The sequence below is a fragment of the Eretmochelys imbricata genome, chromosome 8, assembly GCF_965152235.1.
Source record: "Eretmochelys imbricata isolate rEreImb1 chromosome 8, rEreImb1.hap1, whole genome shotgun sequence".
Taxonomy (NCBI): Eukaryota; Metazoa; Chordata; order Testudines; family Cheloniidae; genus Eretmochelys; species Eretmochelys imbricata.
In genome coordinates, this window is record NC_135579.1 from 97,248,360 (window position 1) to 97,267,359 (window position 19,000).

The 19,000-nt window shown below is 40.6% G+C and overlaps 1 protein-coding gene across 1 annotated transcript; it reads right to left on the bottom strand.

Moving 5' to 3' along the window:
- Positions 1–448: 448 nt before the first annotated feature.
- LOC144269015 (protein zyg-11 homolog B-like) lies at positions 449–17,749 on the bottom strand. The gene is made up of 14 exons (XM_077824463.1): positions 17,521–17,749; positions 16,251–16,416; positions 13,044–13,798; positions 11,675–11,815; positions 10,506–10,682; positions 7,943–8,007; positions 6,497–6,596; positions 6,352–6,405; positions 5,968–6,129; positions 5,840–5,887; positions 4,998–5,195; positions 4,840–4,901; positions 2,423–2,520; positions 449–1,850 (listed from the first exon to the last, which is right to left on the bottom strand). The coding sequence occupies exons 1-14, from the start codon at positions 17,593–17,595 to the stop codon at positions 1,660–1,662; spliced, it is 2,292 nt and encodes a 763-aa protein (XP_077680589.1). The 5' UTR covers positions 17,596–17,749; the 3' UTR covers positions 449–1,659.
- Between the last annotated feature and the right edge of the window lie 1,251 nt (positions 17,750–19,000).

Genomic DNA, 19,000 nt, shown 5'->3' on the forward strand with positions numbered 1-19,000 from the left:
GCTCTGGAATTTTAAAAACCATGCCCCCAAATAAATTTAATTAAAGACTCTTAACAATTGAAAGACTTAAATCATTTCAATTAACCAGTTAAAGAATGTCCTATACTACTAAAGCTGTAATACTTAGATTTCTAACACTCTGAAAATGAAAGTTGACTCACCTGAAATAAACAGTGGGACAAGTAAATCTGATAAAATTCACTTAACTACCTTGGATAAAGACAAATATATAAAACATCCAGCATCACCATGTAAGTGTGATGGATTTTTACTGTACTTTGATGTGAATTAAAAAAAAAGGGGGAGGGGGGGAGGTGAGATGAGTTGATTAAGGGAAGGGACACCACACTGGAATTTCCCAGTACTCAAACAGTGCAGAGCAACCTCACCCACATATTCTTTCCAGAAAGTTGACACTTATGGAACAATGAAACAATAGAAACCTGAATTCATGGCACCATTTACTTCAACGATTACACTTTAATCAAGACGCTTGCATGTTGCACAGTCTCCATTTCTTTCAACAGAACTATTTCCACACATGTGTAAGTGCTACTCTTAGGCCTGCTTTTTATATTTTATTATATGAAAACTTAAAAAAAGCCTTCGGAAGACTCCCGTTATAGTTACATTTTAAATTTACAATTTCATAGCAATAGGATTTACACAGAACATTGGTGATATTTTGGACTATACTTCTTTGGGGATATAATTCACTGCACAACGCAGTCAGATTCTGCCCTCCCATGACCTGTATTTCATTCCCACTAAAGTCAGTGGGAAAGTGTGTGCACTGCTCAAGACAATTTGGAAACACTAAAGCAATAGTTAGTCTGCCTGTAAGGAGACCAAATATTCTGTGTACTATATTGGAAACAGGTAATCTCAGGTATTTTCTTACCATTGAGTTTCATGTTTGGTTTGTTTTTGGTTTTTTGGTGAGGGTGTGCAGAAGCTCTCTACTCCAAACTTTTGATTAATTTTTAAAGTTTTCTCCTGCCGTTCCTATTGCATACCTCTAGTGGAGCTGATCCAGTTATTCCTTTCTACACCACAAATATCATTTCAAACATTGTTGATGCGGCATGGAAAGAACAGGATAGTGGTCCAGTGTTGGCAAGACTAGAAAAGGGACACAGCTTACAAGAAACAGAACAAGTGACTTTGAAGATTCAGTTGGGGATGGCCCTTGGCACGCTTTGGTCACAGTGAGAAGTGAGCACAAAGACTTGAGTGTAAAAATGCTGACTTGCAAGCACATAGCATTCTGTTCAAACCCTGCCTGACTAACCAAATGGGAGCAGTTTCCAAACAGTAACTGAAGGGCGTGAAGGGCCAGATTTTCAAATGTATTTAGGCAACTGAGGATGCAGATAAGCATCTGGTGGGATTTTCAGAAGAATCTACACACCTATCTACATCTTTAGGCACCTAAATACCTTTAAAAATCTATCCCAAAGCCTCATGATGTCCCACCTCAAAAGTCAAGTCACAAAATGAGCCATTCCTAGAGGACTCTGGCTGTACAAGCCCTCCTCAACGCAAGCAGCAGTACCGTTATAGGAATGCCCATCTTAAGCAGTGATCAGCAGTACCAAATATTCTCAGTACAGTTTGTGAAGGATTTTAACAAAGGAAAAATTAGAGTTATACCTACAACTATCCATTTGATTTGGTTTGTGGCTTCTTTAAACCTTTAGGTCTCCCATAGTACATCATGTGTGTCTCTACAGTGTCTAGTATCTCACTGTTGATTCGCAGGACATCTGGATCAGTCTGATTGTTTTCTTTGATGTCATACAAGTGCTGCAAGCCACCTTCTTCAATTAACATGCTACAGTACCTGGCAGCTGAAATGAAAGAGAGTGTGTGCATCTTTATTAGGGACTTTGCCAAGACAGTGTCAAAATGACAACTTACATTAGGAGAAAGTGTTAACTAATCCAGTTATCCTGCCTCTGACTTCAGCCAATATTTAGACTACATAATTAGTGATGCAGTTAAATTGACATGCACAATATTACATAGGATTTTAAATAGTACTCAGCATTGGATTGACTGTTCCCATTTATGACGACTTTAATGATGGCAGAATAATGCTAACACCAAGTGCTTTTGGAAATACCACCCTTAGAGTAGAGTAATAACATTGTTAAGTATAGAGGGGAGGGTCAACATTTTTCAGATTACCTGGAACAGGATTTTGAATCAAACTAATTTTATTAAAAACAGCTTGTTACAATGTTTTGAGTCATTGAATGTAATGGGACTACTGTTTAATATCCAAAATAAACCCTATATGAATAAGAGATCAGCAAAGAATGACTTAAACTTTGAAGTACTTATCCAACAAGCTTATGAGTGAAAATGCGAACCATCCAATTTCATATTAAAAGATTAAACTGTAAAGTTGAATACATACGAGTTTTACAGCAGACATGCTGCATGGCCCACACTGCCCACAGCTGAACCCCCGATATTGTGAAGCAGTCAAGTAATGGATAGAAAGGACTAAGGGATCTATGGGTTAAAAAGAGAAATATATTTGGCAAAGTCATGGTGATACTGGATACCTTTATTTCAGAGTAACTATGCTGTCTCTGCACGTTAAGCTTCAGGTATTCTCATACACATTGTTGGATTCTGCATTAAATATTAAAACACCCCAGAAATCAAGTGTGGCAGTCAAAAAAGTGACTAAAGAGGGAGGCTGTGTATCAAAAGGGATAGGAAAGTACTACTGAAGACACTGTAATACCATTATTACATTATTATGGAAGTCAATGGTAGACCCTCCTCTGGAATACTGTGGCTAGTTCTAGTCACTCTCTAATAGCAGCAGCAATAAAAGTATTTCATAAGCAATTATCTTCCAGAACTCATGGAGGATTGGTGAGGACCCAGGGAATTACAGAACAGTCAGCCTAACTTTGACACCTGGAAAGATACTGAAATTAATTATTAAACAATAGATTTGTAAACACAGAGGGAACAACAGGGTAAGTAAATGCCCTGTAAAAGTAAATTTGACAAGAACAAAGTGTGCCAAACCAATTTAATTTCCCTGTTTGACATAATTTCTGGTGTAGCGGATATGGGGGGAAGCAGACATGATACATCTTGATTTTATATTAAGGCTTTTGACACAGTCCCATGTGACATTCTCATAAAAAAAAGCTAAGGAAATGTGATCTAGATGTGGTCACAGTTGCAAAAAAGACTAATATTCTGGGCTGAATTAATGGAAGTGTCACACAGACTCAGACTTTAAGGCCAGAAGGGATTATCATGATCATCTACTCTGACGTCCTGCAGGCCACAGAACCTCACCCATCCACTCCTGTAATAGACTTCTAACCTCTGGTTGAGTTACTGAAGTCTTCAAATCATGAGGTAAAGACTGGAGTTACAGAGAACGTAGGCCATATGTAGGACACAGAAGGTAAGGCTATTACACTTAGGACTGGTGAGGCCTCAGCTGCAGTACTGTGTTCAGTTTTAGGCACCACACTTTAGAAAGATATGGACTATTTGGAGAGTGTCAAGAGAAGAGCAACAAAAATTATGTAAGGTTTAGAAAATCTGACCTATGAGGAAAGGTTAAAAAAAACTGGACATATTTAGTCTTGAGAAAAGAAGACAGAGGAGGGACCTGAGAATAGTCTTCAAATATGTTAAAGGCTGTTATAATGAGGACGGTGATCAGTTGTTCTACATGTCCATGAAGGTAGGATAAGTAGTAATGGACTTAATCTACAGTAAAGGAGATTTAGGTTAGATAGGAAAAACTTGGATAGTTCAAGCTCTGGAATAGGCTTTCAAGGGAGGTTGTAGAATCCCCATCATCAGAGGTCTTTAAGAACGGATTAGACAAACATTTGTCGGGGTGGTCTAGTTTATTTGGTCCTACCTCAGCACACGGGGCTGGACTAGATGACCGCTCAAGGTCCCTTCTAGCCATACATTTATAGGATTCTGTAAATAGGTAAGAAGTGATGAGAGGCATGGAAAGACTTCCATACAGAAAGAGATTGGGATTGTTTAGTTTAGATCATAGATGAACAAGAAGGGATAAAGATATATAAAATAATTAATAGCATATGGGGAAAAAAAAAATCACATTCCCATGTATACTCTAAATAAGAAAAAAGGGGACAAAACTGAAAGCCATTAATCCTAATTCAAGGAAAATTAAAAAAAAAAAACACCTCAACAAGAGTAACCTATGGAACTCATTCATGAGAGGCTAATGCCTTGGCAGGATTTATAAAGCTTTAAGACAGCCATATGGCTAATGGGAGCAGCCACAATTACATTAGGTTGTGGTTGTTTTTATTATTTTAAAAAGAGAAAGCCACATGCTTCAGGATTTAAGCCAATTTCTAACGGACAGAAGTTAGGCAAAAACATCCTTTAACAGCCCAATTGTTCTATAAATTTTCAGCTCGGGGTATCTTGCAACTTCCTCTAAAACATCTGGAAGTACTGGGCACTCTCACAGAGGATACTAGACTATAAACCACCAGTGCAATGCAGCATAGCAATTTATATGCTCCTAAAAAAAAGGCTTGGGATGTTGAAGTCATAGGTGCAGGACCCAAATCTGGTTCCATTGAATGGTATTTGTTATTTTAGCTGGTTAGAACTACTCAGAACAGTATTTCAGCAGGCTCCAAAATGGCTTTCCTCCCCTACACAAACATGTCCAAGAGATCTGCCACAAAAGCAGCGTTCCATGCAGGAGAACATTTAGGGTGAAGAGGTTAGCAGCAGGACTACAATAAGTTCAGAAACAGTACAAGAGTTAATATCGTCAAGACATTATTCCAAATTCGTTACCTGTAGGCAACCAATGCTATCATCTTACATTTTGGTGCTGGCCACTTCAAAATGGTTGAATGCTGTAAAGAAACAAAACTAAATATTATAATATTTACAGTAAACAGTGCAAGCACTGTACTAGAATAAAACTAGGGTATCAGTTTTAGCCAGCGTACCAGTTGTTCAATCAGAGATTTTCTTTGGGTTTGACTCAGTGTCCAGGCCTGCTCTCCTCTAGATAGTAAATTAGCAATAATCCCAGCTGAAAAGAAACTGACTTCTATCTCAGCACTACACAATAATTCACTAAGACAGTCTATGAAGTCCTTCCACATTAGTTTAGACTGAAGCTCTCTCACTTCTGCTACATTGTTCTGTAAGACAGAATAGGTGAAAAAAAATCAGTGTGCACAAGATAAACAGCCTATACAACATTAATAAGCATTACGATAAGTAAATAATTTTTTTCTGAAGGATGATGGGCCTTATACCTCCCATTTTCTATCACAACACAGTTGTTTCTCTGAAAGCTTCAATACCTGAAAATCAAACTGAAGTAAAAAAAACCACACGCCACCAAACCCTGACCTACAGTTCATATTTTGTTACATTAGTTAATTTTGAGTCCAATCCAGAATTTAAGAAGAGTTTTGCCATCGAGTTCAGCAGTAGCAGAATTGGACCTTTATCTTTTTTTGGGTACTTGTACTCATTTCACTTGCCCCCCTAACCTCTGCGGAAGTATTGAGGGAAATGCCTAGACTACTGAATGGTTGTTCCTATTTTAATCCATGTACTGTAAACTGGTTTTCAGAAAATCATCAGTGTAATGTAAAAGTGATGCTGAGAAACTTAGTGCCTAAGGATAAAAGCTGATACTCTTAAATTTTAAGGGAGAAAATCTCTTTTTACTAAATGAAGTTAACATGCCCTCCAGGTATTTCCTAACTATGTTAAATAGAAGAAAGCAATAGAAAACTAATGTTTCTTTTGAAACAGAGCTTGATTTTGATCTTACCAGAAGGCCAAGAACTTTATGTTGTATAGATGAATCAGATGGAAAACACTGTGAAGACAAACAAAGGTAATCATTAAATAGAGTTTCAATGTATGCTAGCAATCTACCACAATCAGTCACACCCTCACCTCTAAAACTCTCATGAAGAGTTCTAACCCTTGGTTGTCAATGAAGTGCCTACACGTGGTAGGGGATTCATCAGTGAGATTCCAAAGCGCACTAAGGGTAAACATGAAAGTAGTATCTACTTCATTCAAATTTGTTTTCTGTTCAACTATTTCAAGAAGTTCCTGTAAAGGAAAAAGCAAAAAATGAGGTGTTAGATTTTGTCTTTGAGTCTCGTTGCAGACATTAGTAATAATTCGTATCGATATTGTGAAAGCACCAAAAGACCTTAAGCCCAATCACGCTCTGTGCTGTGCAAATGTGGGTTGCTCAGAACTGAGTCATTTCTCACATGATGTTGGTTTAATACCTGGTAATAAAGAATGTCACAGAGATGTGCAACTCACCCCCACAACGACGTAGAGCTCTGCACTAAGTTGGGCTGTTTGCTCAGATGAAAGCTGCAAGTAAATAATGTCACATTAGTATCTGAAATATCTGTTGGAAATTAGGAAACAGAAGTTTTAACGTTTCCAAATTTAAGTCACATACCTTCAAAGCTAGAATAGAGCTTATATTCACCGCCATCCTCTGCATATTTTGATTTTCATGGTTACACAGCCACTGCATAACAAGTTTCGCAGCTTCAAACCTAGATTATGACAGCAGAGTGTAAGTTATACAACATTTAAATTTCATCTTGCATCTCAGACTCTAGGGTTCTCATATTGACCTCTGGAAACTGAAGGAAACATGCTTAGTTTCCAAAGGATAGAAAAGCACAAGCCTATTTTTTGCATATCCTCCCCCCACCCCCAAAAACGGGCAATAACAGACTAATTTAGAGCAGCCTTTGATCAGGCGACAAGCAAGATACTAAGAAGGATCCAATAGTTTTAAAAGGTTATCTAAAAAATGAGTAAGTGAGCAACAGTAAATAACTCATTATTAATGCATGAGTGAGGCCTTTTGTTACTAAGAGGAGAACTACCAGCAAACGCCCTCTCCCCATCTGAAGAAAGGTTTCCCTTTCTTCCTGTCAGAGAAAAGAATCCTCCACTTGCACCTTCTGCTTTCTTCACCCCATTCCTCCCTCCAGGCAGTCAATTGCCAATGTCATCCATGGAGAGACAAGGTGGGTGAAGTAATATCTTTTATAGGACCAACTTCTGCTGGTGAGAGACAACAGCTTTCAAGCTACACAGAACTCTTCTTCAGGAAGAAATGAGAAAGAGCTCTGTGTAGTTCGAAAGCTGGTCTCTCGCACCAACAGTTGTTCCAATAAAAGATATTACCTCGCTCACCTTGTCTCTCTACTGTCCTGGGACCGCCATGGCTACCAAAACGCTGCACACAACATCATCAATAGTGTATTAACACCATTGCCAGATAAGAAAGATCACTGAAGTCAAATACAAGACAACTGCCTATCATAGAATCATAGAATATCAGGGTTGGAAGGGACCTCAGGAGGTCATCTAGTCCAACCCCCTGTTCAAAGCAGGACCAATCCCCAATTTTTGCCCCAGATCCCTAAATGGCCCCCTCAAGGACTGAACTCACAACCCTGGCTTTAGCAGGCCAATGCTCAAACCACTGAGCTATCCCTCCCCCCGCCTCCAGCAGATGAACATGTCCAGGGAGCTAGAAATCTTGAAGTGTTGGCCCTTCCAAAGTCAACAGGAATTTTGCCATTGACGTCAATTGGGCCAAGATTTTTCTGCCAGTCTGATCTCTGACCAGCTTTGTACAAATGTAACACCATCAGCTTCAGTGGAGTTACTTGCAGTTTATGAGACTGTAAGCAAAAATCAGGACCTAGGAAGCAAATCTAAAATTTCTGAATGACAATTCAGAAGTCTAGTTAATTGAGGAGCCCCAAAAGAAATTTAAAGATGAAAGTTATGATAAAAAAAAAAGAGAGAAAATCAAACTTTTGTTCCAAATATTTGATATGCTGCTTGACATCCTATTTCAATTTACTGGGTTGTCACTTACCTGTTAAATGGAACATCTTGAAGGATCCTGACACTAGATAGTAGAAGGAGGCAATTCTTCTGCAGCTGTTTGTGGGGGGAGAAAAAGATTCTATGAAGTTAAAGAAGCTCTCTCTTTTATTTTATTTTATAATAATTTTGCAGTTCACTAATCATTAGGGAACCATGTATCGTATTATTAGACACAAATAATTAAACAAGCAAAGGATGGACTTGAGATACCATAAACAAAATCTTAAACAAGGTAAAGGCTTCTGCAGTACAGATAATGCAATCTCCCCTACAAGTATGATATTAATGAGTACAGTTTTGTTTCTTAACTTTATCGTATAAGGAGGTTTTTGGAGTGGGGAGGATGTTAATTGTATTTTGCTGTGCGATTTTTTTAATTAGTATTCAAAGAAGTCTAAGAATTGGACCTCTTTGTAAAATCTCAATCCAAGTCCCCACTACCAGCTTTAACCTCTCTCCTCAGGATCAGCTGCATGAATCAGTGCTGCAAGAAAGGCAGACTATTACCATCCTACAAGATTACAGTTGGCTGTATCACAACTTTGGATCTAAAGCATTTCCTTAACAGCCTTTGCTATCAGCATGGACTGGATACAAGGAAAGCACATGAATATTGCTGCCCCTAACCATTACTTAGTGTGTGCTATCTCATAATAATGTAAGAGGGGCATACAGGGTCAGATCAATTATCCATCTAGCCCAGCATCTTCTGACAGTGGCCAATGCCAGTGGCTTCAAAGAGACAACAGAAAAAGCAATTATTGCGTGATCCATCCCCTTTCATCCAGTTCCAGCTTCTGGCAGTCAGAGGTTTAGGGATGCCAAGAGCATGAGGTTGTGACCATGATCTTGGCTAATAGCCAGTGATAGACTTATCCTCCATGGACTTATCGAATTCTTTTTTAACCCAATCAGACTTCTGGGTTTCACAATGTCCCCTGGCAATGAGTTCCACAGGTTGACTGTGTGTTATGTGAAGAAGTACTTCCATTTGTTTGTTTTAAAACTACTGCCTATTAATTTATTGGTTATGTGAAAGGGTAAATAATTCCCTATTCAAACCATTTATAGACCTCTACCATATCCCCTCTTAGTCATCTCTTTTCCAAGCTGAACAATCTCAGTCTTTTAAATTTCTCCTCATATGGAAGCTGTTTCATACCCGTAATCATTTCTGTTGCCCTTTTCCACTTCTAATATATCTTTTTTTGAGATGGGGCAACCAGAACTGCACACAGTACTCAAGGTGTGGGTGTACCATCGATTTATATTGTGGCATTATGATATTTGCTCTCTTATTAGCTATCCCTTTCCTAATGGTTACTAGCATTGTTAGCTTTTTTGACTTCTGAGAGGATAGGAGTAAATCGGAGATCTCAAGCTACCACAATTCAGTTACCCACACAGAGCGCACTACCCATCAGTCCTGGATGTGGAATGACAAGTATTGGAAACTGCTATTTCTTGTCTCTGAACAGAAACTAAAAAAATCAAATTGCTGTGGAGGAAATAATGACTGAATTTGTGCCAGACCAATTTCACCTGCTTGCTCAAAGACAAGCTTCTAATAATTCTCTTTAAGTTATGCCAATACTAAAATGCATCTCAGGCCTCATGACAGCAAGAATACTGCAAGACTCTTTATACAGCGAGAGATTTCTACATTGTACAGAGGACAGCTAGCTTGAAAGGTAACTCTGATGAGTAAATATCTACTAATTATACCTGTTTCCAGTACAGTACTTAAAATACCTGTCACTGCTTCAATATTTCCCTAGCTGTGAATGATGTCCATGTCTCAGTGAGAATTGAGATTTTAGTTATGATGTAGCTCCACATTTGATTGCATAGAAAAGCAGGAGACTTTCAGCGGTGATGCAAGCAGAGTTTTTTGTTGTTTGTTCTTCTTTAAAATTCAGGAGTAATTTTACGGCACTTTACCACTTACACCAATTCATAAATATTGGTTAAGAATAATAGAACATGCTTTATAACACATCTGTCAGTATCCTGACTTTCCCAGGAGTCCAACCTGCATTTCCTGTATTTTCATACAAGCAAGGTGACAGTTTTCTATGTATTTCAGACTACTTATTCTCGATTTACTCTTCTGTGTAATTAAGTGTACTCATTATACTATATTGACATATAAGAAGTCTGCTAATACAGAGCAAAGATGAAACATGACAAGGCAAGATTAACACTGTAGAGGAATCTGAATGTTAAAATTAATGGCATACATAATTTATAAATAGTAAAACAAAAAAGAAAATTGTTAAGCTGCACGAGAGTAGAGAGAGCACCAGTCGTCCAACCTTAGTGTTGGCCTCTACTGATGTAAACCAGAAGAGAGAAATTAGGGGAAAAACCCCACAGATTCTACAAATCTGGTCTTTTCTGCTAATCATGGCATTTCATTTAATTTGAACAAAACCTTAATACATCAATACTGATGAAGCCCTCTCAGAGCAGAAACATGCTTGTTCTGTCTTCATATTATAGCCCTCCTTGTCAGGAGAAGCGAATTAAAATTGTGCTCCCTGCCCTTTTACCTGTTGTTGTTCAGGAAAGTTTTCCACAGCTTTGAGTAGTAAATGGATCACATCGGACAGCAGACGAACAGGCATGCCAGCAGACAGACCCTGTCTAGTTAAGTTAAGAGAACACGCACTAGCAGTTAACTGCACTGCCAAGTCCAAGGGGTGATTTCTCATTCCAATAATCACAAGCTGAAATAGAAAAGTTATGTTCACGTAATAAGATCTCATATTTCTAATTTTGTAAGCCAGTCACAATACTGCATTGTACAAGTTATGATGCACTTCTGATTATGATTACTGAATCTTTTAAATGGTTTTTAACCAAAAGCAACAGGTATACCCAGCAGTGCACCCTCTTAGCAGCACAGTAGGATTGTAATAGCGATCAACAATTCTATTCTGTAATCATACCTCTAGAGAAGGGTGTGAGTTTTTCCTATTTCATGATATGTCCTACTATCCACAGGATGTGAAAGGACAGTGACCCAAACTAAATTTGGGGGGAGTTGGAGGTGATATTATTGTGAACAGGGGGAACACTTGGGGAAGAGGCAGAATCTATGACTGCACCTGATGGCATCTGACCTCCAATAGCCAATAGAGAATTAGTACCAGGGATGGCAAGAGGGCAGTCCTTCACTGCTTCTCCAGGACACCTATGAAGTGGCCAGGAATATCTTCTGTGATCTTTGATTAACCAAAAATTGCACCAGATGCAGTCCCACCCATACTTTCATAGCTACCAGGCTGGACTAGTCAACATGTTCTACCTAGAATTGACTGAAAAAGCTACAGCCAGTACATCATGTTGCAGTCACAATCCTAAATGGAGGAAACAAACAAAGCATGTCTTCATCAACTCCCTATTTAAATCCAAATCCATGTAAGGGTATTGGCCCTAATCTCTAAAGTTCTGGAAGGGAGAAGCATGAACTCTCTTCAAATCCATCTCTTCCTTTGTTCCCTGCTGTGACAGTTATGATCAACAGGAAAGGAGATTATGGCACCTGGGTTACTCCTGCAAGTGTACTTCTGAAATAACCCCACTCAGCATACTAGCTAACTCAAGGGAAGGGAGAAGAGTCTGGGATGTGTACCTGATGAGTTACAGGTTTTTATACACATATACCTAGATACAACAAATATGCTGATATTTACTCTCACCAGCAATTCATTTTTACCTTTAAGATTTCAGGCTTAGTTATTCTCATAAAACACGTCTGGGTGAAGAGACGAAAGAAAGCCTCCTTCACAAAGTATGACCGTTCACTGTAACGCTTCAAAGCTTCAGAAATCTGAATCTCATTTGCTCCTCCCGATACCTGGGGACATAAAACAGTTAATACACTGATGTTTAATTGGAAAATTTCACGTTACCTTTGACCAGTTGGATCTTTTGAAATGGTGCAAATAAATTAGTCTTATCCAAAACCCTTCAAAATATAACGTTACAATGAGCAAGCTGTCATCTAGCTATAACAGGGGTGGGTAAACTTTTTGGCCTGAGGGACACATCTGGGTTCGGAGTGCAGGAGGGGGCTCCAGGCTGGATCAGGGGGTTGAGATGCAGGGGGGTGCAGGCTTTGGGATGGGGCTAGGGATGAAGGGTTTGGGGTCCATGAGGGTGCTCTGGGCTGGGACTGAGGGGTTCAGAGGGTGGGAGAGGGATCAGGGCTGGGGCAGGGGATTGGGACGCAGGCTCCGGGTTATCTCAAGCAGCTGGCACTTGGGCTGGGGGCAGTGTATGGAGTCCCTGGTTGCCCCTACACGTAGGAGATGGAGCAGGGACAGGCCACTGCTTCCAGGAGCTGTACAGAGCCTGGCTTCTGGGAGCCGCCCAGCGGGAGCTTGAAGGCCGGATTAAAAGATCTGATGGACCATAGTTTGCCCACCCCCGAGCTATAACTCACATGTAGTAATCTAAGAATATACTTTGAAAATTTTCCAGATAAATTCTTTGCATTGTGACAGTGCCTTCTGTTCAAAGATCTCAATCCTGAGCTCTGTCCAGAGCCAGAGAAATAGTTCAGATACAACACAGCAGTTTGTTAGTGCTCCATATTGGTGACAAATGCATCTAGGCAAGACCACTAAACAAAACTGATCCCACCTCACCTCAGTTGCCTGTCTCAATTCAATTTTTTGCTCATTTTAACTTTGGGTGGCAGAACAGAGCTGGGCAAACACTAGTAGCGTTAATCTACAACTTCTTTTGTCTTTTTCATTGACTTAATCAACTTTAATTTTAATTTTTGTTTTTTTCCATCCCTGATATTCAACAAGCTCAACTGTTAACTGCACAAACTGTTTTGACCTTTATTAGATTTAGTCTCAAAGTTACTTTCATTAGGAGGACAGGATTAGTCAGAGAGAAGTGGGGCAAAGAAGAGCCAAATAACGTATCTTTGCTCCTCTTCCTGAACTCTTTCTTTGCCCCAATGGGAGTAGGATTCAGAGTTCCTGGCTCTACTTCCTACACTCAACACAGTAGATCACAGTCCTTTTGCATGCAAATGTGTAATTTTTATTTTTATTTTTTTAAACTCAAACCTTCAAGTTTCCTTCTCCCGAAAGGAAATCAGAGTAGCCAGCATCAGTAGCAAGTAGTCCCACAAACTGCATTGCAGGTCGCTGTTTGACAAATGCTTCTACAGCTTCATCAGTAATGTATTTACTGCCAGAAATGTCCAAAGACACTAGGTGAGGTAGGATGTCTTTCTGCTCTAGTAAAGAGACTGGTATGTCAGATGTAAACTGCTGATCGTCCGAAATATCAAGGTGGTTCAAATACTTTAGTTCTCTTATGACATCCAAGACTTGGGGCGTAGTCATTGTTAAACACTTCAAATAATGCATAGAGAGAGACTTAAGTCGATCCTTACAGGCAAGAAGTGGAGTTATGTCAGTGACAGAAGTGTTGGATATATCCAAACTTTCCAGCCTTGGAAGTGAAGCAATCTCCACTAAATCCTCATTGTGGAAGCGAACATTGGTAATGCTCAAAGTACGAAGACCAGACAATCGATTGAAGCACCTTTCATATGGATTTGTTAAGGAAAGTCTTAAGGAGTCCAGTACAAGGCACTGAAGATTTTGCTGGATCCACTTATTGCTACCAAGTCCGCTTACAATATCCGCAATAGAAATGTCTGCATTCATCCCTGTAGCATCAAGTTCTATTAGCTTATGATGGCAGAATGCTTTTCTGAAAGATAGTGCAGATATTTTTGCTTTCCGGATGCAAGCTTGTTTCAAGCGCATTTGGTTACCTCGGAAAATGCCCACAGTTCCATCATTCAGCAGCTCTATTGGGAAACAGCAATAAGTCTGTTACAGCAGACAGCAACATAATGGAACAATAGAAAGTGCTCCTATTTCGTCCCTCATGTTCAGTACACTTTAGCTAACTGAGAAGAAAAAATGGAAGAAATCGAGAACGTAAAACAATTCTGGAATCCCCACATACTGTACATACGAGCCTCAATTTAAAATTATCCAGCAAGTCCCTGTCCCTGCTGCCAGGACACTAGTGAGAACTGACCCAGCCTGTCCTAAATGTAAAGCTGCAGTTGCCAGCTGTGCCCACTGCTGGTGGACTCTTTCTGCATTAGGATTTTGAAAGGAGCTGTTTCTCCTTCCTCATGTTTTTAATCCTCAAACAGGCTTACGGCAGTGAACTGATAAAGTGTTATAGCCTTCCTCACAATAAACACACGTATTACATCCTGAACATGTATGTGGCAAGGAATACATTCTTTGACATTGGACGCAGGGCAGCTCACCTTTGTGGGCTTGGTGGAAACACTGTTATTAAATATATTAAAATGTGCTAAACTCTCTATTCTGACTAAAAATCTTATTATGTTCTATACTGTTCATTATACAATAAGTATTTCAGAGTAAAAACATACTATAACTTGAAGTACAAACTCCCTGATGCTCTACTTTTACGTTAGATGGTATTTATATACACACTGATATTCCACCTTGTTAGAGACCTAACAGAACCATAAAAATTCCTCCTTAAAGGTCACAACTGTGTACTTGTGAGAAGAGCAAGAGAAAGGGGAAAGAATAAGATAACGGTCCTTTAGCTGTCCCTCAAATTCAAGCATCCACTGGTGGTTAGCTTTTCAATCACATCTTTCCAAGAGTTCCTTTACAAATACAGCATACGTAGATTTTCAACCCTATACTTATATCCTAGTAAATCAGGACACCATTTCTACAGGAAAACAGATTATGGGTACAGTCAGGACTATGTTAAAAATGTCAGAATTATCATGTATGGTATATATTTTAACATGACCATTTTAAAATGATCAGGCAGCATTTAAATCCACAAGCCTCAATTATTTGTGAAAGGGGGGAAGAGCTTTGTTAAGATTAGTTTAAATTGTTCTTTAAATTAGGAAGTACGGTATAACATTTAAACATTTGTTGGAATGCATTTCTTATCATTTCAGCCATGGTGTGCACTTTATCCATGATGTTAACCAATGAAACATCAAGAAAAAACACAACCAGCAAGCAAAAGCAAAGATGAGACAGAATTCTCAGGGTTAGTCTGGAAGAGATGATGTTGGGATTTTTAGTTACAGATTTGTTGCGTAAATCCTACTTGATTAGAGTATAAACAGCTAAATACCGGAATGTTTTGTGCACTACTTTTTCCTAGTGCTTTCCTCAATCTAGCTTTAATTGTCCCAACTGAAGGGCCTTCCACCCTTAAAAGATGATTCCACATCCTATGTTTTCATTTTCTTAATTTCATCCTATTACTTATAAGTATTTAATGTCACAAAACCTATGACAAGAAGTACCTGGGAACTGTATGAAGGTTATTAAAGCATACAAAAAACCCCCCCGCAATGTCCTCCTTTTGTAAGATAATTGTCTTTCCTAAAACATCTAAACCAAAAATAATTTAACAGTCAAAAATCTCCATCTCAACCAGCAGGCTGACATACACTTTGAACAACGATGACAAGACCGAACCTTGTCGTACATTACGCTTTTGTGCTACCTTAAATAATTCCCTTCCATCCTTGGTAGCTGCTGTCTTTAGTTGTGTACTGTGACACTCTGGGAGATAAAATGGAATGTACAATTTGACACAAATTTGTTTTGTGAACCCCAATTTGATTATAACCTCACAATAGCATTGTACATTGATAGGCTCAAAACCAAGGAGTATGGTTGTGAGAGCCAGCGCTAGGAACAATGATCAGTTCCTACCCAAACCCAGAGGCCTTAGAAGCACAAGGGACTCACTGGCTGGCTCAAGATACCATACACAGGGGTCTGTTCAGAGAGGAGGACTAGGCTAGCTTGTGACATATTTTACCTGAACTTTGCCAACAGGGAAAAATATACAAGTGTAACTATAAATTAGTTAACCTGAAATGAACCAGTTCATCAGTAAGTCACAGGGTGACAACATAACTTGCTTTCCTTACTGCAGTCAATATACAATACTTAAATATACCAAATCTGGTAATTATTCCCAAGCTTTTATACATAAATCTTATTCCCACGACTTCTCATTCAAGAGAAATGAGTTTGGGGGCAAGGTAAAAAGAACAAACTTTCTGAAGGTGGTGGTGATTAGATTGCCAGATGAAATATGAGGTGAAAAAGAAAGTGTGAGATGGTATTATTCCAAGATTTCAGATGTTAAAAATACAACTCAAATGACTAAAGTGCCCGACATCCAGCTTTTCCACCAGATTTACACTTGCTGATCCCAAGTCTTACCATGAAATGCCATAGTCTGCAGCAATCGATCAGCTACTTCTTGGGGAAGTCTTTCAGATTCTTTCAAGCACAGTGTTCCATCTTGCCTTTCAGTACAAAACTTCTCTAGGTCAGCAGTCAGCGCTTTCAAAGAGATGTCAAGTAAAGAGTATGGAGATGCCTCAGCCTGTTATAAGCAAATAAAAAACCCTGCACGTATTAATAAGACATAAATCAAATTACAACCAACCAAAACACTTTCACAATGATTAACTGAGGTTAAAGCAAAGTATTCCAGCTCCACTATCAACTTGATATAGCTCAATACATATCACAATGGGCGAGCATTACAGAGATTGAGACAGCAACCTATTATGGTAGACCTCAGACTCCAAGGAACCAAATCTGCAAGCCCTCCACACCTTGACATCAATAGAAATTTTATGAAAAGGTCCTGCAGGCTCAGACTCGAAACCGAAAATTCTCTTCCTGCGTAGCCATGAAAGCATCCAGTTAGGCGTACGTTGTGATTGTGGATGCTCCTCCAGGTAAGTTGTCAGACAGAATAAACTGCATATTAATACAGGCCAGAGACATCCTCATTCCACCCCTATTTCAAATGCATGGATCTCCCACCCTGAACAGGTTTCAGAGTAACAGCCGTGTTAGTCTGTATTCGCAAAAAGAGGAGTACTTGTGGCACCTTAGAGACTAACCAATTTATCTGAGCGTGAGCTACAGCTCACTTCATCAGATGAAGTGAGCTGTAGCTCACGAAAGCTCATGCTCAAATAAATTAAGTGAGCTGTAGCTCACGAAAGCTCATGCTCAAATAAATTGGTTAGTCTCTAAGGTGCCACAAGTCCTCCTTTCCACCCTGAACAGTCTACTTCAACTTAGTTTAGTTTGATAGGAATGTGTGACATGCAGAAGTCAGGATTTAAAGGGACGGCTACCGAGGGCACACGTGTAACAGCTCCAACTCACCCCACACTTTAGCAGAGTGAATGACCCCCTTTTTTAAAGGGCGGCAATCAGCGCGGGTGCTTTAGTCCAGCTACACCCCCGAATCTCCCAGAGGCCTGATTCCCAGGGGAGGAGTTTGATTCAGACAGTAACGGACCAGCCTCGAATCCGGTGACTCTCGGGCACGCTCGTGCTCCACAGCCCTACACAGAGCGACCCCCGCGGGGATCCCTGGCCCCCTGCGCGCGGGGACTCGGACCCGAAGGGAGAGGCCCCCCTCCCGCAGTGCCCCCCATGCCCGCCCGGCTCCAGGGCAGCCCCGCACCTGGACGGCGGGGCAGTCGCTGCAGATGGGCGGCGGCGCCCGCTGCCGGTTCTGGACGTGCAGGAACCGCACCATGGCGGGCCAGGCAGGCGGCGGCGCCCGCGCCAGGGGCTCGGGCCTGCGCAGCAGAGACACCCCCCGCCCCAGCCCTCTTCGCGCCTCTTCCTCTGCCCAGCGGGGCGCTCGGGGCCACCAGCCTCGCTGCCGGGAAAGCCGGGAGCCCAGCCGGGCCACAGCGCAGGCGCCGACCCGCTCGCTTCCGGGGCGGGGCTGCCCGAGCTCGGGGCAGGGAACACGGTCGAGCTCAGAGCTATGGATGGGGCGAAGCCAGAAGGGGGTCAGCTGCGCTTCCCTATGCCCTATGCCGCGTGGCCTTAGGAACTCGCCTCGTCCTTGCCCTTCCCTTCCACTTCCCGCGCTCGTACGGGCCTTCTTCTGGGAGGAAGCAGGGGGGTTATGGCCTCCTTGAGTCCTAACGCCCCGGTCCCTGTCTGGTCACTTACAGCTGCAGAGCGTGGTCTTCACTGAGGGATAAGTCCAAACCCCTAAGGGCGCAGCGTGCTAAAATACACCACCCAAGCCTGTTACCTTTATGACAGGTTTCAGAGTAGCAGCCCTGTTCGTCTGTATCCGCAAAAAGAAAAGGAGGACGGGGTAGTCGCTAAGGGGCCACAGGTTGTGCTAACTTTATATTTCTTTCTCCCTGATTTCTGTTTTTCCAACCTAACGAGCTCAGTAGTGCCAACGCTCATGATTTTGGCTTGATGCTCATAATTACTGTTTTCCTTAAAAGGCCTCAGCTCCTAAAGCCAAGGGGACAGGTGATGATTTCAACTTTTAGGGTTAAAGAAAAGTAAGTTTTGAGCCTGTGTGACTGTAGAGAAAGCTTCAAAATGTGACCCTAGGGCCACAAGGGCTTAAAACGCAGAAGGCAAATAAAAAGAACACTATTATTTTTACATAATCTTATGATTTTTAAAGCCCATTTCATGATTTTGAAGAGCTTGACTCATGATTTTTTAACATACTAAGAGCTTAATTTAAAATATAGTTTTATAACTACCACAGCTACAAGGGAAGATGGATTCTTCCCATTCTGCACCTGTAACACCTGCCTCCTAAAAAGATTTTACAGATAAAATTATGCCCTTAGTGACTCATGCATCCTCATTGCCTTGAGGTTGCCTGGACTGGTACAAATAAATGGAACTTCCTAAACAATTCTGTTGATAAAGCACATGAGGGAATAGAATTGAGCTCACTCTACCTTAGCTGTATCAGGTCTAGAGGACTAAATAGGAATAAAAAGAAGAAAAGCTTAACAACACAGTGACTAGATAAAAGTCTGATTACACACAAACAGTAGATGCAGTGGGCTCAAATTCTCCTCCTACATAGACTGGTGTAAAACAAAAGGTTACTGTGAGCCCTTAGAGTTAACAGTTTACAAAAAGGAAAAACTCCATTATAAAGAAGTAGA